The sequence below is a fragment of the Pseudopodoces humilis genome, chromosome 17 (genome assembly GCF_049639895.1).
Source record: "Pseudopodoces humilis isolate 2021_Gansu_Grassland_sample_001 chromosome 17, ASM4963989v1, whole genome shotgun sequence".
NCBI classification, from domain to species: Eukaryota; Metazoa; Chordata; class Aves; order Passeriformes; family Paridae; genus Pseudopodoces; species Pseudopodoces humilis.
This window is the reverse complement of record NC_142216.1, coordinates 14,190,771-14,214,856: the sequence shown is the minus strand read 5'-3', so window position 1 is coordinate 14,214,856 and position 24,086 is coordinate 14,190,771. Positions and strand designations below refer to the sequence as shown.

The following is a 24,086-nucleotide window of genomic DNA, read 5'->3' as shown; positions in this document are numbered from 1 at the left end:
ATGTTTGGCTTCAGCTCTTTGGTCAGTGTGACAAATGTCTGTTGAATATAGAATATAGAATATAGAATATAGAATATAGAATATAGAATATAGAATATAGAATATAGAATATAGAATAAAGTGTTTGGGGGTGGGTTTGGGCAGAGCCTGCTGGATCCCTGGGCTGGGAATGGCCTGGCAGCACAGTTCTGTGCCCATGGAGATCTCCCAAAGGACATGGGCTGCGGGAGTGCTGATCTCCTGCTCAGAAGCTGTTTTGGAGAGACACTTGATTTTCAGCTTTCAAGGCAGAGGCACTGGGTTTCTGGGGTCTCCAGTTGTTTTTGTTCCACTGGGATTAAATTCTGATACTTGGTTTTGTAAGTAGGCAACAATGTGCCTGGATTTGCTGTACTGTTTAAGGTGTCCCATGGCAGGGGAGATGGAAGTGAGTGATCTTTAAGGTCCTTTCCAACCCAAGCCATTGTGTGATTGTATTAATAAAACTTCTTGAATTCTTCATTAATACCTCAGCCCTTTTTCTGGATAACACAATTATCATTTTTAATCTAACTTGATTTATAAAAGTGATGCAAACACTATGCAAAAACAGGTAAGTAAATGGATCCCTGTTTTCCCAGAAGGCAATGACTTAGGCTCAAAAATTAATTTCAGTAATTGATTGGAGGACCAGATTTCCTGCACCACTCTTCCTTGACCACAAAATAAGATGGATGTCTCCCGCTTTTGACCCCAACTCTTACCTCAGCTGCAGCTTTTTTCTTGACCCAAGCCCTCAACTCAGCTGCAGATTTCTGTGTGAGAGCAGAGCTGCCTATTTAAAACAAGCCTGTGCAGCTTCTTGCCACAATTAGAGCCCAGAAGGGAATGATTACATTTCTCATTCAGTGTTTCAGTCTGCTCCATGACTTTGCTATCCTGCAGTTGGGTGGCTCCATGAGATAAAATGTAGGAAAACAAAGCCACCTGCAATTCAATTCAATACAAAATTGATATGCCTTGAAAGAAAAATATTAAACTGTAATGGTATAACTGTATTGTAGAGTTTTTTCATCACAAATTGTTTTTATATGAACATATGCTCGCTGTGTTTGTACAGCAAGGGGTGTTACACAGTCGTTTTAAACAGCTCAATTGCTGCATCACTTGAAAATGTCCTCAAAAGCAGCTCAGGTCATGTAAATCCTACATGGATATTAAGAAGATCCTATGGAGGGTCTTTGTTTTATTAAAAATAAAAACCAGCAGTTTTTTGCTTGGATCTGCAGTATCTTCTTCCTTTATAAAATAAAGATCTAAACCTGAGCGAAGCACAGAGGGAATTCTCGGGCACTCAGATATCTGTTATGAGATTAATAGAAATAAAGTTGATTATCTAGGTGCAAATCTGAGAATGGCTTTAGTATAATAGCTTTGAGGTAGGCAAGAATAAAACCCCTTTTGTTTAAGACCAGATGACACAGGGTGAGTGGAGACAGCAGCAGTGGAAAAAGCTGTGAGATGATGGTCTCATTTGTACAGCTGATTTCTGCTGCTGAATATCGTTTCCCTCCACTTTTTTTTCCCTACCAAAGGCCTGTGGTATCTAATTTTGCTTTTGTTTACCCTTTGGTAGTCCCATAAATGTCAAAGAAACAAATGAGAGAATTCCATCTTCATGTGGAAGTAACCTCTGCTCCAGTCTTTTGTGGGTTTTTTAAAGCTCTTTTTGGAGTTATTTTTCCAACTCATTGAGCAGCACAGTAAGCACTGCAGTATGTGCATACACAGTTTGTCCAAGGTACATTTTCACACTTAGGATTCTTCTTCCTTTCTCTTGTTTGACCAGGGAAAACAAGGATTTTGAAATTGTTTATTTGATGGAACAGCAGAGTTTCATGAATGAACAATCAATATTATTTCCCTACATAAATTCTGCATCAATATCCTGTCAATCACAAATTGCTTATACAGCAGTCACGAAAACTTAATGCTAGAATATAGAGAGGTGCTTTTCAAAAAAACCCCTCAGAAAACCCCCAACCCAAAACCAAACCTCCAAACCCTAGAATTTAACTCATTTAAAAAGATAATGGGCTGTATAAAACTGTGATGTGGTACACAAGAAATCTTAAGGCAAATGATTTACATTAAGAAGTCCATAAGCAGTTCTTGCTGCATTTCCAGGAGCCCAACATAAAGCACCCAGCCTGCCTCTCAGGGCAGCAGAACTGGCTTCTCTCATACACCTTAAAAATGGCTTTTTGTGGCATGGGGTGGGAAATGGAGCTTTCTGGTGTGAAAATTAGCTTTAGAAATGAGATTGACTTTTTTCCCCTTTTTTTTGTGTGACCCTTCTGTTGCCTGGTATGTGAGTTTCACCCTTGAACCTACTTTATTTAGTATTTAATTTATATGCTTAAACTCGGGTCATATGCAGCAACAGCTATTGATTAGGTCCTGCTTTTAAACCCAGTCTTAGAGGGAAAATGACTGCTTGCAAAGAGGTCAAGTGGTTTGCCTGAAATAATTCACTGAGTAAGGGGGACTCACAATTATCTGAACCATTTGAGCAGGGGGTTGGGGGTGGATTTTCAGTTTGGTTTTCAGCTCTCGCTGCTTTTCAGGGGTGAGGTGCTCTCCCTTCCTGAGGAGCAGCTGAAAACCAAGGGTTAATGTTCAGGCAGGGAGGGGGAGCAGCCAGCCCTTCACAATAAGTTGGGGAATAAGCAGCGCTCTCAGGACAGTGACTGAGAAGGATGGGAGAAATGTCCTGTGAAGCCAATTGTTCAGGTATCCTCTTTACCTACTTACAAAAAAAATTAGTTGCTTTGATTGCAAGAAAGAAAAAAAATGGGGCAGGGCTTTTTTGTGGCTGTTATATTTCAGTGCTGTCACGTCTCAGGATGAATTAGATTTTTGAGGTTTTGTCTGAAGGGTCAGGTGAGGTAACTGGTGTTCTCTTGTCATCAAAACTTGCTGCCTAATCCTACCTGGGAGTACAAGTTTTCTTGCACGTCCTTTTTGTCATGACAGTGGTAGCAGAGGAAGTAGATGTCTCTGTGTGAATGTATTTATGTACTAATGTCAAGAAAATATACTAATAAAATATACACCATCTAGCAAGGAAATTTCAAAATCATCTGGATAAGTTAGTTTTTAAGATTCTTTGATAGTGGCTTCAAGTTTGTAGGGCTTGTAGAATCCTTATTCAGTGACTAGTGAGTAAATGTGAATGAACATTTTAGACACGTAAGCATTTATATTTAAGAAATCACAATGTCTAGGATGACTTGAAGGTTGCTGTAATGATTTCAAAAGGAAGTACTTTTCTCTAAAAAAAATAAAATTAAAAGAACAGTTTGCAGGGAAAAATACTGTAGTCTGTAACTTCTAGGAAATTCTGTACATAAATCTGCCTCTACAGTATTTTCTGTTGATATCAGAAGTACAAAAATTATTTGATAATACTAATCATATGTAAGCCATCTTCTATCCATATTTTTGTTTTTAAATTGGGTATGCATGTACCTCAGGATGCTGTTTTAACCAGTTTTTAATGAAATAATTCTTTCACACTTACATTCATTACAAGTCCTGCATTTATAGGCAAGTACAGAGTTTTAAGTCACTCATATCTCCTGCAAGATGGAATAAATCCCTTTGGAGGTGACCTGTCCTCCTGTTCTTGCACTTTATGTTGCTTTAGAGATTATGGTTGTCCCTTGCTACTTGAGTTTTTGCACTGTGATGTTTCAGCTCCCAGGTTGAGTTATTCCCTTCCCAGCAGCTGATCTCTCCAGGAGATTAGCAATCCACAAGGAAAGCTCAAAGACCTCAGCACCTGCAGCCTGCTTTTCAGCTCTCCCCAAGAATTAAGCTTATGTGAGGATATACCAGTAGGGTTTTGATGATTTTTTATCTTTTAAGCACTGCAGCCCAGTAAAACATCAGTGCTGTTATACATCCTTTACTTGTGTCTTTGTAAAGGTGCTCTGTGGCAATAATAACATCAGTAATTATACACTGTGTTCAGTGTTTGATGTAAACTCTCCCTCCTCCATGTTTTACATTAGTACTATACCTGTCCCAATGCCAGAGCAGAACATTTTAATTTGGAAATTATGTAGGTTAGTGGAACTGGAAGAGATGAGTTCAGTTCCTGAAATTTTGTAAAACCTCATGGTGCTGCTGACAGCTCTGGGGAGGAGGAATAAAAATTAAAGGATGAGGGACTCAAATGCAACAGCCATCCCATAAATGCCAAAAATGCCATTTGTTTTTATGAATTAAAAGACCTGTGGTTACATGTAGATGGAAAGAAACTCCCTGGTGAATATGCACAAGAGCTGTCACATATGCTCCGTGCCGTGTTTCTGAAGGATACGTGGCAGTGCCACATTGATTTGGTAAAACATTGTTTGGGAAGTTGAAGATCTGCTAACAAAAACTGAATGTAGTCATCCAAACATATTGGGTGCTTATGGTTCATATGGGCGTTCAAATAGAACATTTGTTCCAAAGTGCTTGTAAACATAAATCTGCAGGATGGATTGCTGTCCTTACCCCGGGTGAAAAACATTTCACAGATGATGTGAATTTGGCTGCCTTGAAAACAGTAAAGCAAAATGGCTTTTTTTGTCAACTGGGATCCAGTTTGCTGTTAATTCCAGAACACTTTTCAACGTATTTAAAAACTGATGCAATTACTAAGTGCCTAGATAACAAAGAAGAACCTTGGTTTTGATTCCCATTTAATCTATCAGGTTGATTCCTACAGTATTTTTTGGGTTTTCTTTTGTTTTACTTTTCTTAAAGATTTCCTCTTTTTTGTTCTAGAAACTGGTTATTTTTCCAAACAATTCTTGTTCTGGTTAGCTCTTTATAAGTGTTTTAGGCTTTAATTTGTTAGGTGCAGGTGTTTCACTGATAGCAGAGGTGATTTTGGGAAGTGTTCTAGACCTGGTGTAGGCAAAGGAGTGTGGTGGCAGGGGGGACCACAAGTCACAGAGGCAGAGCTGGTGTGACATCTTCAGAAATATGACACAGGATGATTCATTTGGATATAGAAAGCTACTCAGGGAAGAAGAATAGGTCTTCATGTTCAACTGCCCAACAAACACTCCATGTCTATGAATGGACCTCAGCAATAGAGATAATGAGGAGTCAGCTGCAGGCTGGCCTGCTCAGGACTCTTGAATGAGAGACCTCATTGTATGTGACAGAATGGCAGATTTTAGTGCTTACTGGAGCCCTTTCCCACTATTCCTAGTATAATGGAAGTGTTATTTGTTTATTCATATAAAAATACATGGATATGTAACTACCTAAATTATGTATATAAGCACAAAGAGTGCTCAGGAAAGTGTGATGGACTATCTTTATAAACTTACTACAAATATAAATCAGCATATAGAAGCACACAGCAAGACTTCACCCTTTTGTTGCAGTTTTTGTAGCATTAGCAGGTAATGCAGTAACCCAAAGCATATATTAACTTATTTGTTGGAAATCATGTAGGAGAACAAGCAAATTTGGGGCAATGTGGTATAGAATCAGACTGTAAAAGTAATTCCAGTGGGACTCTGGATGGGGAACTTGAATTCATTACCTTGAGTAGTGAGAATGAAGTTTGATGTAAGTGTCCTAAAGGCTTGTGAGGTTCAGGCTGAATTCCAATGTGTCTTTCTCACCCTTAGCACCGATTCATCTAAACTCACCCATATGCTGATCTAGAACTGATTACAAGTCAGCCACAGCTCTGACTTGCAAAATGGGATGTGATACTAAGAACTGACAAATATAAAGGCTTAAAATCACAGGATCAGGGCTTTGCATATGCATTGAGGCAACCATTGGAAAACAGATTTCAAAGGTTTCTATGGTCTCTATTGCCAGCCCTGTTTTGTATCAGTAAGAGGGCAACAGCACAGGGCTGTAGTTGTGTATGAGGTACTTGTGGCTGCTGCTTTTCCTCAGCTGGCCTGAGAGATCAACCAGCAAAGCAGAGAAATGGTTAGGAGTCAGAATTTGGAGCTGCATGTCATTAGGAACATTTTTCTGTTTAAAACCAAACCTCTGATAATACCCAGGCAGGTCATGAGTGAACACAGAACTGTAAATAAGCCAAATGGCTCCTTGTCTTAAAGTAATTCAAAACACTTATTCTTTAGTTGGTGAGTTTGTCAGTGGCCAATTTTACAACAGAAATTACTAGAAGGGGATAAATTCCATGTCTCAAAAGCAAGCTGCTGTTGCCTGATCAGTATAGAAGAAAAAGGGTAGAACAAAGCCAAATCCTGGAAGCACACCCTCCAACCCTGCTTTTCATCTGGAGATGCCACTTATTCATCCTAAAACAGGAACCCACAGCTGTGTTAAAGATGAAATGGCCTGATTTGGAAGCCCTTAGAAAAGCTTCTGAGACTGTGTTAAGCATGGCCAGTGCTGGAAACCCCTATCAGAATTATTTTAAATTAATGCCGTGTCTTGAAATATGTAATTTGTTAACTGTTCTCCAGTGGCTGTGGGAATTGCTTGGGGAACTGAGTAGAACCATGATGAAAAAAGTCCCCCAATCCAAAATGGGATGTGGAGATATTTAGAACTGTGATTCCTCCTCCAGTTTTTTTAAAAACAGTCTAATAAAACAGGCTTTGATTGAAAACTTACTGATGTGTTATACTAATAAACTACCATTTATAACTGCAAGCTGTTAATTGGATATTATCCACAAGGTTTTAATATTAATGTTCTAATTTCACAAGGAAAAAAAGTTACCAAAAAAAAATAAATAAATAAATTCAGTATTTTTCCCAAATTTACCAGCCATGCAGCAAGGCCGACACTCTTCCATATACTCCCAGTATTTAGTGCTTTGGTATTTTTGTCCTAAGAGCTAGAAGAACATATCACAAGCGATTGTATGACTGTGGGTAATAGAATTAATCTAACGTGATATGGAATTTCAGGGGGGACAGATGTCTGGAGATCAAATGTGCAGATTTCCTTTTGCTCTGTCACCCCCTAACTGTGTAAAAACCAGCACTTTTGGGCCTTGCCCTGGGCACCTCCACCTTCCCTGCTCTGCACTCGCCATCTGCCACAGCCTCCGTACCCCAACACGTTTTCATGTTTGCTGGTCAAGCCCAAGCTCCTCAAAGGCAGGAGAGCCTTAATTTTCCTCTCAAACCTGAGTTTTTTAAACACAAAAATGTGTCAGCAACGAAGATCACCAGAATTACCGTGCTTTTTGCAAAGTGTCCCGACGAGCTCTGCACGTTCCCGTGCCACCAGCGCGGGCCGGGCTCACGGGCAGTGCCAGGGCAACCTGCACTGGTGTCCTGGGGGCAGCAGGAGTGTCACCCATGTCCAGAGCAGGACATGTGGCCAGGAGCCAGCAGAGCACCAGCCCTGCCCTGTTGTGTCACACTGGAGAGTTTCTTGCAGCCCTGTGTCCTCCTGAGCCCGTTTTAAAAATGGCAATGGCTCCGAACAAATTTTGTCTGTCTTTGACAACTGACAGCTGATCCACTTTTTAATAGGAAGGGATGGAGCATTCTGGGTCTTTCTTTAAAAGTTTTCGTTCTGTAATGGATTTGTTGCAGCAGGGAACATACGCACGGAATGATTTTAAGGAGAAAACCCAAATCCAAGTTGATGCTGCCGTATTGATGGGCAGTAACAGCTCGCCTGTGGGGGCTTGTTTGTTTTGCCTTGGAAATGAGAGTGGCTTATGTGCTGTTAGTTCCACAGAAGTGATGCCATGATGGTGCATGAGCCTGTGTAAGCACTGGCCTTGCTCACAGGGCACAAATTTTGGGTGAGGAATTCACTGAGATCATTCAGCCGTGCTGGAGTCGGGATGGGGCACGGGCAGCTGCAGATTTCCAGTGCCTGAGCCTCCCTTCCTCACCAGAAACACCCAAGAGGAGGCAGGGGCTCAGGCTGTGATGGAAGGAACAGCCCCAGATGCACAGAGTCAGGGATGGAAGGCAGCAGTTCCTATTCCACCTGCAGCAGCTGGGTGGATGGAACCACCCACACCTCCTCTGCCCTGTGCCCTTTGCACATTACCAACGTTTACTCCTTATTTAGTTTAAAAAACCCAATGTTTTCTATGCAGGTACCTCGCTTTCAGATTTTCCAGTTTCATAATACTGTCCCTAATGATATGGTTTCCTATGAATATTCCTAATCTAATTCCCTAGTATGATTTCCTATTAATAATGTCACTGGTTAGTAACATTCTGAACTAGAACTTTCCTTTACGTGTGGTACTTGACACTTGTCAACTGAATATAACAATAAATAAAAAATTAAGTAAGTGCAAACCTTCTAAAACTGTAAAAAACACGACAGTAAGTAACTTTCATTTTCTCAAACACCCATTTTATCTTCCTCTTTTCTTCCCCTTTTCCCCTTTGGGGCTGTGGCAGAGGAGAACAACAGATGGTTATCAGTCAAGAGTAACTAGGGAAACGGCGAAACCTGCCCCAATTGCTATGGAGACAGCCATTTCTGTGCTTGGTATGCACTATTTGTTACATCAGCAACCAGAGAGAGTTAAAAAAAGAAAAAAAAAATGTTCTAAAGCACCTGATATTGAAAGGAAATCTCGTGTTTGTGAGTATTTGTCCTTGCAGCAGGAGGAGCCTCCGTGTTCATTTGCCACTCAAGTTTTGCTCTGAGCTGATATTTTGGTTATTTTGTGACAGCAGCATTTTGATTTGTGAGTTAATGCAATACAAACACTCAGAGTAAATACTTAGTAATTTTGAATAGTCTGCAGAATAATTATTTAGAAGCAACTCTTCCCCTTCAAATCAGATATTCCTCCCTCCTTGAATTTAACAACCTGGCAGCACAGGTTGGCTATGAAAACTGAAGACAGAGAATATGACTCTGCCCAATTATTTCAGGCAGATGAGCTGTTTCTGCACAAAGCCTGAACCACAGCTTTTGGCAAAACCGTATCCTTGGGAAACAAAAAAAGAAGGGAATTTTGGAAGACTTGTAAAAATCTAAGGGTGAGCCTGCGGCTTGATCACAGCAGCTGTATCAATCTTTTAGATTTTCTAATACAAACAAGCTCTTAGAGAGTGATTTTAGTGAAGCATAAATAAAGAGTAAAAATTAAATGGGGAAATAATGCATTAAAAGCTACTTTGAAAGAACTTCACATTATTTCAATTTAATTTAATTTAGTATTACCTCAAAGCATCATCTTTCCCCATTCATTGGGGCTTCCTTATAAATTAATACAAGGATAAGGACTTTAGTTTGGTATGTGAGAAATTTTAAGTAGATGTGTTGGTGTCACTTGCCTTAGCTATGTTAATAGTTTTGAAATTACGTAAGGGCAATAAATGTTGTAGAGTGTCTCTCTAATTCTTACAGGTTATGGAAGAACTTAAATACTAGAATACAAACTTTACAGGAAAGGGATGACAGAACCAACAAGTCTGTATTAGAAACAAAAAGGAAATTGAAGGGAAGAAACATTGTCCAAACAGAGGTTCTTTTGTAGATATAATTAGCAAAATTAAATATTTTCTGAAAATGATTCTATAATAATTTACAGTGCATTTACCTTCCTGAGAAATCACTACTGAAATTCCTTTAAATACTTTGGTGATACAATACCTTTAACATGGATATGTCTGTTAAAAATACAAGTCTTTCTTTAATTAGGAAATGGCTTCTGCCTAATTTTTTCTCTGCAAGTGTAGATACAATCTATAACAGTAGTACAGTAACTTTATATCAGTAACAGTAAACTTTAAATGTGTAACTATTATAACACTGCTTTTTTATGCTAAATGTGAAATATAAGAAAGAAATTTGAACAGTATATATTACAGTAGTCATTAATACTGGCTTTTATTTAAATTTTTAACTAGATTTTGGGCAAAATATAGAAAGAGGTTATAGTAATTTAACTACTGTCACAGTATAATTGAAGAACAGAATAACACTTGAGCTCTGCAGTGGCCTTGGTAGTGTTTGAAAATGGGAAAAAAAAAATCCCTTGCTGAATGAAGTACAAAACACTGGTTATAAAGTCCATTATTGTTAAATGTAGATGCTTGAAGGGCCTCTTCTTTGTGAATGTGAGGCTAATTGCAGAAAAAATGCTGAAATCTCTTATATAGCTGGTGTGCTGTGAAGAAATCTTGCTATTAATGCAAATATAGGGTTTAAACCAGTAATTTTTTACTGTTAATAAAAAAATAGATTATTTCAGTTTTGGTAAATTTCACCCTGCATGAATTCAATTCTTTAATGTTCTTTAATGAATGGTTTTGTGTTTAAAAAAATCTTAAAGGTACTAACATGGTAAAATTATATCAGCTTTGTTGCTGGGGGGTTTTATCTCTAAATGCATTTGAAAATTAAATATTCCTTATTGTTGTGAGCAAAACCTTCAAGGCTTGCTATTTAAAGGATTATTTCAAAGAATATCAACCTTGTAAAACCCTATTCCTTCTACATAGTATTTGAAATTTAACTCTTATTTATGATAGGTAATGCACTAGTCTAAATGGATAAGCCAGAGTTACACTCTGTCAGGGAAAAGGTGTTTTAAACATTTAAAGTGGTATTTTAGCCAAGGCATAGATTCTTCTGTGATATAAATCTGTTAGGATGCAGCATTATTCCTCATTCCTTAAAAAGGTGATTTGTGTCTAAGCTGTTTGGTTTCTTTCCTTTAAAACATCAATTTTAAGTTTTATCAATCAGTTGCATATAATGTAGTCACATAATTTTCCTGCTTTTCAATAAAAACTGAGAGTAGTTATTGAGTCCAATAACTACTATTATCCAATAAGTAGTTATTGAGTCTACATTAGAGCCAAATTACATTAATACATATGGCTTTATGTATTATAGCTCTGCCACATGAACGATGTCTTTTCCTCCAAAGACTTTTATAAATTCTTGGATTGTTTATAAGCATTTGTCTGTGTCACACTCCACCTAAATCCCAATTGTCCATTCAATATTTTCCTTGCTTGAGTGCTCTCCTGTGTTCTCGGAGGTCTCCTGGTATTGCTGTCGCTATCTCTCGGCATTGTGTGCTCACTAATTGCCTGTCACGGAGCTCGGGGATCCCTGGAGCCCCCCAGGTGGGGTCAGCCTGGATAATTCAATCTCAGGGAGCTGCTGGGTGTCCCAGCCCTGTGCTGACAGCATCACCCAGCTCCGGGTTTGGGTCTGCTCAGCTTCAGTGCTTTGTGTCTAATGCATGAGAGATTCAGCATTCAACCCATACACTTTGGCCCAAATTAAAGTCAGGTATCTATGTACCTCAGCAAAACTGAAGGTGTCACACAGCTCAGTTACTGTGGTTTCGTTCTTCCTTCAGCATCTCAATATTTGATTCTCTGTGAATTCTCTGTGAGAACGTGTTTTGGTCAGAGGCAGTCAAATAGCTTGGTAATTTCAGATAAAGTCTGAGCCCAGTGCTGTATTCCTTCAAAAGGCACAGTAAATGCAGGTATGAAAAGTGATTTTTTTCCATGTATTTTTAAAATTGCCTCTTAAATCTGAGTTTGTGTTGTCTGACCTTTTAACACCAGTACGTTGCACCACTACGTGCACAACAACCCATTTGAAATCTTGAGGAAAAGATTTTTCTAGAAAGGCTAAGAGTGCTGACAAATAGAGGTGGCATTTAACTCTGAATCAAGGCTTCTGCAGCCCAACACCTGCTTACAGGAACATTTTAAAATGTTCCTGTAAGCAGGTGAGGTGTGTCTCAGGTAGCTGACCTGTGCTCCGTGTGCCAGAGTGCTCCGTTCAGAATGGAGAGATGGGAGCGGTGTCACAACATTCCTCAGGGAAATGTAGGTTCCACCTGTTCTGAAATATTAGGGCTTTTTTCTTTTTTTTCTTTTTGTGTTTTTTTAAGTTGAAATTTTATCTTCTCTGCATACGGTTAATTTTATTCAAGTAAGATGTTATTCTCAACAAATGTTAAGGATGTCTGTTCAGCCCCTTGAGCTGCACACTGAGTGTGTGAGCTGGCTGCTGGTCCATATCACAGGGGGTTTGTTTGGTCTTTGTGAGCATAAAAATACTTGGCTTTCTGAAAGACTTTACTTAAACTTTTCCCAGAACTTTAAACTTACCACTTTGTCTTGGAAGGAGGACATTTAGATTTAAATTCTCAAATTTCTATACTTGACTGAACCGCTCACCAGGGTGCTGTACAGATGCAGAGAAATAGGATTTCCATCTTTACACACAGAGAAATAAATAGGGAGGCAGAGGATCTTAAAACCTAATTTTAAGACAACTAGCAGTTCTCTTCCTTTTGAGAAGAAATTCTCATGTTTCAAAGCAGATGTGAATGTGTTGGTGTGATAGATACCAGGAGACAGGAGCTCTGTGACAAAGGAGCATTATATGTGAGAGTCTCGCCCCAGAGACTGTGAGGAATTGGTTCATGGGCCATGGAATCAGGGTGTATCACTAATGAATATGTTCCCTATTTACTGATAGTCCTGCTAAGTGTGTGTCTTCTGGGCACTGAGAGGTTTCCCTTGCTGTGATCCTGTGCATTGATCACACAGCACAGACTAAACCTGGTTGTTGGCAGTGACATGACTGGACCTGTGGAAATATGATTAAAATGGTCATTATGCTTTTCCAACAAAAATCAATCTATGAGAGTAGCAGTTTTTAAAAAAAAACAATACCCACCAAGAGATCCCTTTAATCAGAAGGCTTTGAGAGCAGCACACTGTGAGTTTATTTGCTTATTTTAGTGTATTTGGCAGAAAAATCAATATCATAGTGTAACTCCAATAAAAATTGTGCAATATATAGTGCTTCCTGTAGAAGGAGAGGGAGGTGATTCTCAAGTTGAGGCTCCTTTCTCCTCACCATCTTAGTATCTGCCAACCTTCTGCTTAATAAAGCTAAGTGTAAAGTACTTAATCATGCAGGCAGCACTGTATTTAACTCATTGAAATTTATTCCTCTTCAAAATGCACTATCCCTTCTGTTTGAGCAATAAATTTTTGTCAGTTAAACAGGGATATCAGGACAAGGCTTCTCAGCAGTCAAAAGTAGAGAGGTTTTAAGATCTTTGCAGGTGGGTCAAAGAAACAGAGAGAACATAAATATGTATGCATAAATTTATCCAGATATGTATATATGCTGTTCATGAACTCCTACATACAGAACAATCTCTTTTGGAGGATTTTACATCCCGGTGTCTGTCAGTATTGGAGACATTGCCCAAGTTTTGCCAAATTCACAAAGTTCTTCAAAGTTACCAAATGCTCCAAAAAAACCTTAGTTTGGGCTTTATGGTTGCTAAGGTTTTTAGCAGACCTTAGAGAGAGTGGGTTTTCCTGTACTTTAATTCATAAAATATACAATGTTCATTGATACAGACTACATCACAAAGGGTAGGTTTCCCATGGTTGTCAAAGATGTACATATCCAGGATGCTCAATGTTAGCAGATCAAACTCAGTCTTTAAAGGGGTTCATAAAGATTGTATTTGCTGTTTGTGCTTTATTGTTGTATAATAAGAAAATTGCTGCAAATGTTTATTTGACCAAATGTTTATTAGACCAAAAAATACAGCAAGTAATTGGAAAATAGTTGGTGAAACTATACAACCGTACTAGACATGGGTGTAATATATTTGCTATAGTTCCATATATATTTTTTTTTTTAAATAAAAATCAGAAACTACAGGGTAGTCTTTGTACCTTTATTCAAGATACTTTACCCACATAGTAAAAAAGGCCTCTGCCTCACCAAATCCAAAGTTTATGCTGTGCAACGGGCAGTAACAGAGTCAGGAGCTTGCATCTATTTTTTTTTTTCATGAAATGCAGACATTTTACATGCATGTGACTAGATATGTAATTTTATTTCTTTAAGTGTAAAATTTAAGGGATCAGATGTCAGAAAATGTAATCACTGAATTTTAAATTACAACTTTAATTCTTTTAAGCAGAGGAGACAGATGTAGCTGTCTTGCTGTATCCACATCTATTGCAAAATACATTTAAATCATGTGCATACAGGGAGACAAATGAGAGAACTCCGCCATCCAAATATTAAATTACACGTTTTGAAGCAAAATAGTGTTTTAAGTGTGCATGTGTATAATGCTTTTTGTCACTGGATTGCTCTCCCTGATGCAGTTAGACAGAATCTGTATTTAGTCAGAAATCTTTCAATAGAAAGGGCTACCAGATGGGACCAGTAACAATGCAGAGAGGCATCGAACCACCACAGACATTTGGTGCTTAGAATAATAAAAAGACTATAAAATTAGATTAGTTGAGTCTAATTTGGAATTGGTATATTCCCTATGCACTCTCACAGCTCTTGGGTAGATAAAGCCTGAAGATTTAGTACTGTCAGGACAGAGGACTCCAACTTCCAGTAAAAGAAAAAGCAGCATTCTGGGAGGTCACGGAGGGCAGCCCAGTGACCTCCAATGATTTACAGGCCTTTAGCTTAATGAAATTGTTTCAGTGACATGATGGTAAAAGCTCATAATGGATTGGATGCCCTAATGTAATGAAATTACTCCCTTCTGCCTTAAAAAAAAAAAAATGGGGGGGGGGAGAAAAAAAAAAAAAAAAGGCGCAATTAATATTTACTGAGACCTGCCAGGCTTCAGTGTGCGGGAGCGTGCAGCGCTGTCAGGCAGCCGCGAGCAGCGTGGCAGCTGAGCAGGCGCTGCGAGGGGGTGGAGGGACACCTCGGTGACGGGGAAGCCCCAACCTGGCGCTCCGAGCCAGCCTTCATCCTCTCCCTTCCTTTCTGCAGGCAACTGGACAACAACCAGATCAGCTGCATCGAAGATGGAGCCTTCCGAGCCCTGCGCGACCTGGAGATCCTGTGAGTTGACTTGGTGCCGGGGCGCTGAGGGGGTGGCGGTCCCCGTGCTGCAGTGCTGCTGGGTCTGGGGGCTCCGCGGCCTCGCTGTCCCCTCAGCAGGTTCTCTCTCACGGCTCCCCCGGCGTGGGGGTTATTGCTGATTAAACCACACGAGCCGGCTCCTAAGGGGCGCGGGATCGCGGCGGGGCACATGGGCTTCGGCAGCGTTCCCAGTGCGGCCGGTGTGGGATCCGCAGCCGGGATCCGGCCCGGGCCGCCTCTGCCCGGCAGAGGATGGCTGACAGCTTCATGGGGAGCAATATTACGAGATGTGTGACCGCTGCCCTAGACAAAAGCTGTTTCAGAGGTGTTCGGAATGTAGGAGGGAGGAGAGACGGGCGCTTGGCAGGCTCGTTCAGTGCAGTCATTGGCTTTTGGGGAGGATCCTTCTCTGAGGGCTGAAATAACACCACGTTGTGCTCTTCGTGTACCACAAACTTTACACATAGGCTGTTAAAGCTGCAGCACGTACTGATAAAAGGTTTTGACTATGAAAGCTGACTCCACAAGAGAAGCGGCACATTACATTTAGAGCGCTGTCATTGTAATGCAAATCCAATATTACCCTGAACTGGGTATCCGAGCAGATAATTTGCTTATTACTAATAGTAACTTATTCACTTAAAGATCTTTTCTAGAATAGGTTTTCACAATATGAACTGCTATAAAGCTTTCCCTGTCACCCGAAAGTTAATCCTGCAAAGCTGAGCGTCAGTACTCGTGAAAGCACATAATTGTGAGCCCAAAGGGGTGGGAAGGACACACGACCTCCCCAAAATTCAGCCCCTGGAAATCCGCTGTGAGGTAACGGGAGAGCAGCCCTGACCCAGCGCACACCTTCCGACAGCAGGGGAGGCCTGCCCAGGCTGCTGCAGAGCCTGCCCTTAAATTACACGGGATGAAACAGCAAATGGTAGGTGGATAAAATAAGCACCTGCCTCAGCCGCTGCCGGCACCTGAGACTCGGCAGAGTCACGACATTGCCTTGGGCTCCTGAGAGGAGCGGAGCAGCGGGGGCTGGAGAGGCAGCCCTGTGCCACACACCACGGGGGTCTGAACACGTCTGATAATGCACAGGATAATGCACAGGATTGTTCCCAAGGGCTGGATCCACCTCCTGGCGATGCTCAAAGCACTTCTGCCCTCTGTGGCAGCAGCAGCTCAGCTCTCTGAGGGACCTGCTGGTGGCCGTGTCTGTCACGGCCCCTCTGTCCCCAGGCTGCAACCCTGGTGTTCATCAGATAGTAAGAGTTGCTCATGTTGAGCTGGCAAAAGGGCTCGGCAGAGTTTCTTATCTGGGAACTTAAGTTATCAAAAGTATTGTTGGGATTCTGTAGTAATAGCACTTTTCAGGAAAAGTGATGTGCTACCGCTATAAAATTCTACTTGTCTGTCAGATTGAAAAGTCTACTGTGTGGTGAAAGAAAAGAAGAAAGGACTGATTTTCTGTATCTGCAGAGAGTGAATCAGTCCTACACTGACAGCAGACTGCTGTAACTTTCACTAAATAGGCTGGACAATAAATGGAGCCCTTTTTTGCAATATACTGAGTTCTGCAGGCTCTGCAGAAGTTGCTAGGAGTGCATTCCTTCTCCCCAGGATATAGTTAGTAAATGCTAAATTAGTTTATTTACCTCTGTTTTTAATTGGTTATTCCTATGCCAATCATTTGTGGGTGGGAGAAAATGAGGATATATAAAATAGATCATAATCAGTTCTTTAATGTATTTTTAATTTTCAGCACAGACACACTGCTACAGGAAAAAAAAATCAATATTAATTCTAAAAGATGAGGAAACAGATTGATAGTATCTATTTCTAAACTTATTTTTCTTGCAGTCACAAAATGCGTCTTTTATATTTCCAACATAATCTGAATTTTTTCCCATATTTTTCTTCAAAGAAAATCTGAGAAATTAATCTATCAAAATAAATTTGCTCAATGCCCTAGAGAATATAATATCTTCAGTTGTAAAGCCGTCATAAATGTTAAAATTTAAAGCAATCTGAACCATCAAGGAACATTAACAAGTGAAACCAAATTTCAACATTTCAGACCCACAGTGTACATTATGCAGATATATTTTAGCATAGAATGCAGTATGTAGAAAATATTCAATGATTCCTGCAAAAAAATTCTAATTATCTGTTTGAACAGTCTGCCAGAGTACCAAATAATGTATTTCTTCTTTATCTTACTGAAATCTCACGACCTTTCTGATATTCAGTGTTTCCATTTCTGCGCTTCTCTCCTCACACACGGCCTGTCTACAGAGTTCTAAATTTTGTCTATACCTCGGGGCAGAGCCTTGCTCAAAAAATAAACTAAGAATACTTCCTTTAGAAACAACTTTGGTTTCTGGATTGCACGTTTCATTCACCTTGAGCTCCTCAAAAAACATCACTGTAAGAAGCTTCATAATTCAGTAGCTGCAGGAAGAGAAGGAATTTTTGTGCAGTTATCCTTCAAAATGCAGAGCATGCCATGACCCGTGTGACTTATTTCTTCTTATCAACAAGTTGTTTTCATTTACTATTCTCATTTTCTTGTTTTGCGTTATAAATACGTTCTGTACCAACTAGCAGTGCAGAGGCAGAGATAAAAACAAGACTGAAATTTGTGCCTTATTTTGGAGTACTTGGTGCAGGGAGTTGTGAACTTCAGCTGCAGCTTGGAGCAGCCCAGGGTGCAGAACGTGGCTCCCATCACAAACGGGCTCTTGGTCACTTCAGTGTTTAGGAGCCTCTGTGTTCCAATGCCACAAAAAGTGTCACTGATTTTATGGCCTGACCTACATAGACCCTAAAGCAGGTGCCGAGTACTACTGCTGACTCTGAGTTTTGGGGTAAAAGATGCAAAAATGTTGAGTATAAAATGCTTTGGTGCCTTCTCTTGATTGTCTTTGCCTGAGCAGCAAGTTGAAAATAATGTCTGTGAAATGACCTGCAGAACTGATGGACTTAAACATCCTGTCCTGGTAGTTCTGCACTGGGGCTGGCTTTGTTCTTGTCTCAGATTTTCTGAACAGATTCCCAGTAAGTGTTTGGTTCCTATCTGTTGATAAAGTAGGAATTTTTATCTTTTTGACATAATTCCCCTTTTCATAAGACCATGAAACATATTTCAGTGGGTTTGGTTTTGCATTTCAAGACATAGAAAAGTGTATGCAACAATTGAAACAGCAATAAAATGCAAAATGGGCATATATTCATAAATGAGTGGCAAAAGTTATTAACTGTCTTATGACTTGTTGGCAAAGAAATACACAGAAAAGTTGAAAATAATGTGTGGGAAACCTCCAATTAAATATTTGTTTATTAGGAGAAGATCTCTGCTCTGCTTAATTTTTACTTATGTCCTGTGGCAATATCTGGCAATAACAGTCTTACTGAGAAATATCTATTACTGTAGCTGTAAGTATGTGTAAAGGTTATTAAAAAAAAGTAAAAACCAGACCAAAAAACGAATGTAGTCTTCAAAATGTTCAACCACTATTTCTTGTGGTGTGACAATATGCTGTTTATATACTTTAGAATATAGGTTAGAAATTAGTCCATGGTTTTATTTCCAAATGCCAAAATTATGAAGGATATGAGATAAAACACATCCACGATTCAGAATTTCACTTCTAGTCTCTCAGGACACATGAATAAAATAAATTAATTTCAAGATGGTTCAACAAGCTCAAACTGGATAAACTGGTAATACTGAGTGCCTGAGCATACTATTGTCATTAGACTGGGAAGGCTGAACCATTTTTCTCAGTAAGAAACAGAACTCAGTTTAGCAGAAAGCCCATTAATTTATTTGTCATTGTTTTGTCTCTCCGGGGTAACTGGAAAACTGTGCGGTGGCATGGGAGTTGTACTGTGTGGACAGCACAGAAAGAAATACAAGTCACTGTTGACAACTTAGGTGGAGTATTTTCCTTTTTTTTTTAACATTGTAAAAGCTGTTTTTCTCCTGCTTTATAATGATAGCCAGAGGGTTCAGAGCTTGAACACATTCTGTTCATTGCATAAGATGTAATCATACCAAGAGCTAATCCTAGGAGGTCTGTGGGTAGTATTCTGTTCAAGAAGTCAAAGGGGTTCTTGCTGTACAGAGCTAGTACAGAATGATTTGAGGGCTTGTTTGTTGTTAGCTACATTAATTGTAGGTCTTTCATATCATGTGGCTGAGTTTGAAAATCCTCCCTCCTGAGTTTCACCTGCTTTTGGAATCAATGAGCAGTGGCTGCCATTGAGTCCGCAGCCGTACGCGCTCAGGGATCTACGAGTCCACTTTGGGTTCCTTAGTGTGAAAAATCGTACCAATTCATCCACAAGTAATAATGAAAAAGTGCAAGTATGGTCATCCTAATATTTGTGATTTCAGTTCCAAATGAGCCCTAAATTTATTATATTAAAAAGATAATTTCTTGTAATTGCAAGATGTAATTGGGATAAAGAAAAATGCACCACCTTTACTTTCCCAAAATCTTAAAATTAAAGTCGTGAGAGAAGTTGAAACTGTTCTTGCAGTGTTTGTATGCAGAACCTTTTCTCTCCATGTATTTCTGCCACTTTTCCTCCTGCTCCATGACAAACCCACAAAACCACAAAGCTGCAAGGGCTGTGCCGGTGTTTTCGAGCTCTGATTCAGCCCCGAGCTGTGTCTGCTGGACACAACTGGTCTGTCACACCAGCCTGGCCTTCAGCCCCAGTTCTGTGCATTGCCTGCCACATCCAGGCATTGCAAGCATTTTACCAGTGGGTAAAAATCAGGACTATTCCTGCTGTCCTTGTTGGGATTCAATATGTTCTTGTTATAAATGATGCTTTCATAAAAGATGTAGTCTGTGCAATTTCTAATAGAGATGTCGTGGATGAATGTGCTTATAATGCACACTGCCTTTTGTCATAGCAAACTTTTAAGAACTTCTCTGAACATGAATGAGTATTTTGTTCTACAGCCAGGATTTAATTGTTCCTAGGGTTGCCTCTGTATGCTGAACACTCAGTTAGATAGTCAGTTTGACTTATTTGCAAAATGCTATTCTGGGCATGTCTTAACTAGATAGAAGATTTTTATTTGCTTTCACAACCTGGAGAGACAGGGAGCGAAAGTCATGACATAATTCTAAATATATGAGATGTCATTGCTTAATGAAAGCCTGAAAATGCCACACAAATGTGATTTCCTCCTCTGTTTTGCTGGAAATTACGGTTGGTTGAGGCAATCAGGATCAAATTTGAACTCTGTAAATAATGTTCCTATAACTGATACCAAAATGCCTAAATACAGTAATGAAAATGAGAATTCTTTGTCAAATTATGTGCATAGCTAATTTACTTATACTTGAGTACAGTGAAATTTAAATGATTACATTTCTTGTTTGATGTTTTTTGTTGTTTGGGTTTTGGGGTTTTTTTGGGTTTATTTTGTTGGTTTGTATGGTGGAGTTTTTTTACCCGAGGATGTGTATTAGCTCAAATGTATGTTAATTAATAGAAGCAAATTAAAATCTTTACTTATTTTATCAGTCAACATGAAAAAATGATATATGTAATAAAAAGTAATGTAAGGGAGTAACCACTGACAGTGCATGAGTAATTGAAGTGTGTACCTGCTTGGTGAAATTAGGTGAAAAACAAGGAGTTTGGCATTTCTAGGAGTAGCCACAGTTTTCTATGTTGAGCTTGTCTTGAAGACAATCAAGTTATGCCAGAGGAAGTCAACAGTTGGTTTGTCAACAGGGGAATGGTGTGCCCAGAGTACAGAGGTATCAGTAGACAAATGGCAATTTCCCCTTCTCTTCACTCCGTTATTTATTAGACTGTCTCGTAGTTTCTTCTCCTCCCATTTTTCCTGCCTTCTGTATAGCTGTCGGTCTGTAAGGGAAGGAGAAATGCTCCCGGAGAACCTGGCTGTGGTTACTACAAGGTTTCAGTTACATAGTCAGATATAAGATTAACTACAGAAATGCCCTTTTTTGGGTGAACTTTTAGAAAGTGGAGTGCCCCCCCAGTGGACCCCAGGGAAAGGAGATTCGTCATCAACATAACAAGTTGATGGAGGGGAGATGGGGTGCGTCCGTGGTTGCTCGATAAGAAATGTTTTTATTTGCTGATGCATGTCTGTGGGAGATCTGGTGTCCCTGCTCAAGATGTGGAAATGAAATCTGAGATAACCCCTGTTGTACAGCAGATTACAAATGGAAGGTTGGAAGTACGGCGTGGTGAAAGGAACACTATCCAGATGGCACCATGGTGACAAGCTTTATATCAAAGACCAGCCGAGACCAAATAAGAGTGGCTAAGAGAGGGTCTCTGAAAATCACTGGTGCCTGTTACAGATGTAATGTAACTCTCTCTTTATGGGGAGAATATATTTGCATAAATGCATTGATCAATGATTTTGCTAATCCTGCCATATTCCAGGCATGTCCTAGCAAATTGATGAACATTTCTATCAGTCCTTGGTCTGGATGCCTAATTATATTACGTATTTAGAAAGATGGATTTTTCCCGTCCTGGAGCATATGTAGTAGTTGAATGCTGTGCTCATTCTCCTTCCCTGCCCCATTAGGTTGGAAGGTTTTTTCCCTTTAAGAATAGCCTGGAGCCATACAGACTGCAGAACTTATCAAGATAAGAGCAGTGGCAGGTTAGAATTCTTGGTTTCATGAATCACTGACCGGTATGCTTTTTGAGGAAGCCCAGTTTTATGGGCTGTGTCGTTTAAGCCTGGTGCTGCAGTCACTGCTCCAGGAGAGATTCCAAAGTCAAAACTCCAGGAGATACAGAGATTTCTGGCAAACCTTCTCTCCCACGATACTAATTGTTTCATTTGCATGCTTTGCTCATCTTGTGACCTGCCCTCCCTCCCCTTTGACTAATACAGTTTCTTCATCAGTAATATAAAAGATGTAGAACAAGCATTTTGACTGTTGAAAGTCAAATGAATGTGAACGACTCAATCCAGAGGACACTCAGCTGTGTATTTATTGCTGATGTGCAGCTCAACACCTTAACCAAGAGCTGAGCTGAGGACTAGATTGGAATAAAGCTCCTTGCTGATAAAGTTGAGGTGATGCCACACTTCTGTGGGAACATGATGAGCTCAAGGTGAATGAGCAGTCATTTTATGCCGTACTTTGCAGTTCATTGTTTCTATAGCTCCCCAAAGCAGCAGGATGACGAGGCTCCAGGAGCTGGATGTGGTTCTGTTGGCACCAGTGCAGCCTCTGTGGCCGGGGGAGGCTGCCTGTATGTGCACCACAGTTCCTGTGATACCACTGGCAGATATCCTGGGGTGTCCTCAGCCCTCCTGCAACACCATCCAGGGTCCAGAGCTGGTGGTGTAAGTGAGGACTCCTGCTTCCTCTGGGCTGTCACAACAGCAAGAAATGATCAATACAAGAAACATTTCAAAACACATAACTGTTTCCCTTCATTTTTCCTGTGCGCAACTAAAGGCATTGTTTGTGACCGGTAGGGGGGTAGATGGTTTGTCTTTCTCAGAGGTTGCTTTTGTCCCTCTGCTGTGCTAAGTACGACACAGACAAAGGCTCTGAGCTGTAGCCAGTCTTTATTCAAGGGAAGACTCGGAAGCCTGGAAAGAGAGAGTAAAACTCTGATGGGAGCTCTGTATACCAGGATTGTTGAGCTCCCAGTTGAAGCAAGATGTCAGATATTTTACCTTAAACCGTAGCTGCAGACACCAGGGTACTATGCATTACATATTACTGGCATTATCCAGTATTTTTAGCTAGGACAATAATATTGTGCCTGTAATAAATGAGAAATCAAATCAGCAGTATGTAGATAGTTAGCTTGGAACTGCTTGGAAGCGAAGAAGATAACTATATCTGCACATGAAAAAAATGTATTGGTAAAACCTGCTTCTGATGTAAAGATCAAATAGTGTCTTTTTTCTTGCTGTGCAAAAGGTTATGGATATAGTGTAGGTATATATGTGTGTATATGTGATGATGGGAGCATTTAAAAATTAAGGTTAAATCAAGAAAAATAATTTTTAAATCATAAAGGAATAAGATTAATATAAATTAGATTTTATTTACTTAGCTTATCTAGTCCTGGGTTTAAGAAAAAAGAAAATTAAAGAGCTGCTTGAAAGATGGAAGTATAGAATAATGTCAAAGTCATTTGAAGATAAATAATCACAATTTCCTTGTTAATTAAGTTATCATAAATGAAGCAATTTCTTGTTAACTGGTTCAATATTTTTGAACCAGAATTACATTTCTCACATTTCTATTTTGGGGTGAATAATCTGAACACGTTGGTTTTAGTCTTTACGAGTGACAGATCACCATGCTTGGGACATCTGCATATCACTAGAAACAAATCTAAAAATGCTGTAAGACCATCCAGAAACCTTTGTTCTGATGTTCAATGTTGCTCGAGTGTTTTAGAGATACCTGAGAAAATAGCGTGGTCAGTTGAAAAAGCATCAATGGCTACATAAAGCCATTGATGGAAACGATGTTCAGTTGTGCCACTAATTTTTTAGAATTGATTGTGTCCCCTTTGTCTTCTCAGTGCTTGGGTGGGGTGAGGCTTCTTGGTCCGCAAGCACCAGACTGTTGCTCAGAGTGGGGTTTATTTGAGGGTAAAGAGAAGGGAACATAGTGGAAGCCAGTCTGATGGCCATGCTGGAGGAGTGAGGCAGCCCAGACTGGGCAAGGTCTGTGTTTGCCACTGGTACCTTGGGTTGTGTCTGACACCAGCAGGGCTTTGTTGGGAGAAGGGAGTGTGGGCAGCATCCCTGGTTTGTGGCTCTCAGTGCTGGACTTGGCTGCTGCAATCGATAAATTGCCGCAATGCAGCATCTCTGCGACGGCGCTTTGGAGGCCGCGAGAAGCCCCCGTTGGTGCAGGAGGCGGTTGTGGGCTGGGCGGGCTCTGGGGAGGGGGAGCCCACGCTGCAGCACCCACGCTTCCTACTGGCTCCTTGGGCAATTCCAGCGGTGTCTTAAAAGGGTTGGGTCCATCTTGTCTGCGAGACATCCTGTCTTCCCATCCGCGGGAAGGGCGCTAGGAAGCAGGTGAGGCACTCCAGCCGAAACGCGTAGGACAGACCCTCTGCAATGGCAGGTATATTTTATTTTGGGTGCATGCAGAGAAACAGCCATGTGTGGAGAACAGTTGAGTCCTTTTATTTAGCTACTGCTCGTTCTTGTAGAA

The 24,086-nt window shown here is 40.2% G+C and overlaps 1 protein-coding gene across 2 annotated transcripts in view; it reads left to right on the top strand.

Moving 5' to 3' along the window:
- SLIT3 (slit guidance ligand 3) overlaps positions 1-24,086 on the top strand; it is a 465,384-nt gene that overhangs the window by 245,738 nt on the left and 195,560 nt on the right. For both annotated transcript variants that reach the window (XM_014253183.2, XM_088063492.1), the window contains one exon: positions 14,785-14,856. In XM_014253183.2, the coding sequence (XP_014108658.1) occupies positions 14,785-14,856 (72 nt within the window). The remainder of the gene's footprint in view (positions 1-14,784; positions 14,857-24,086) is intronic.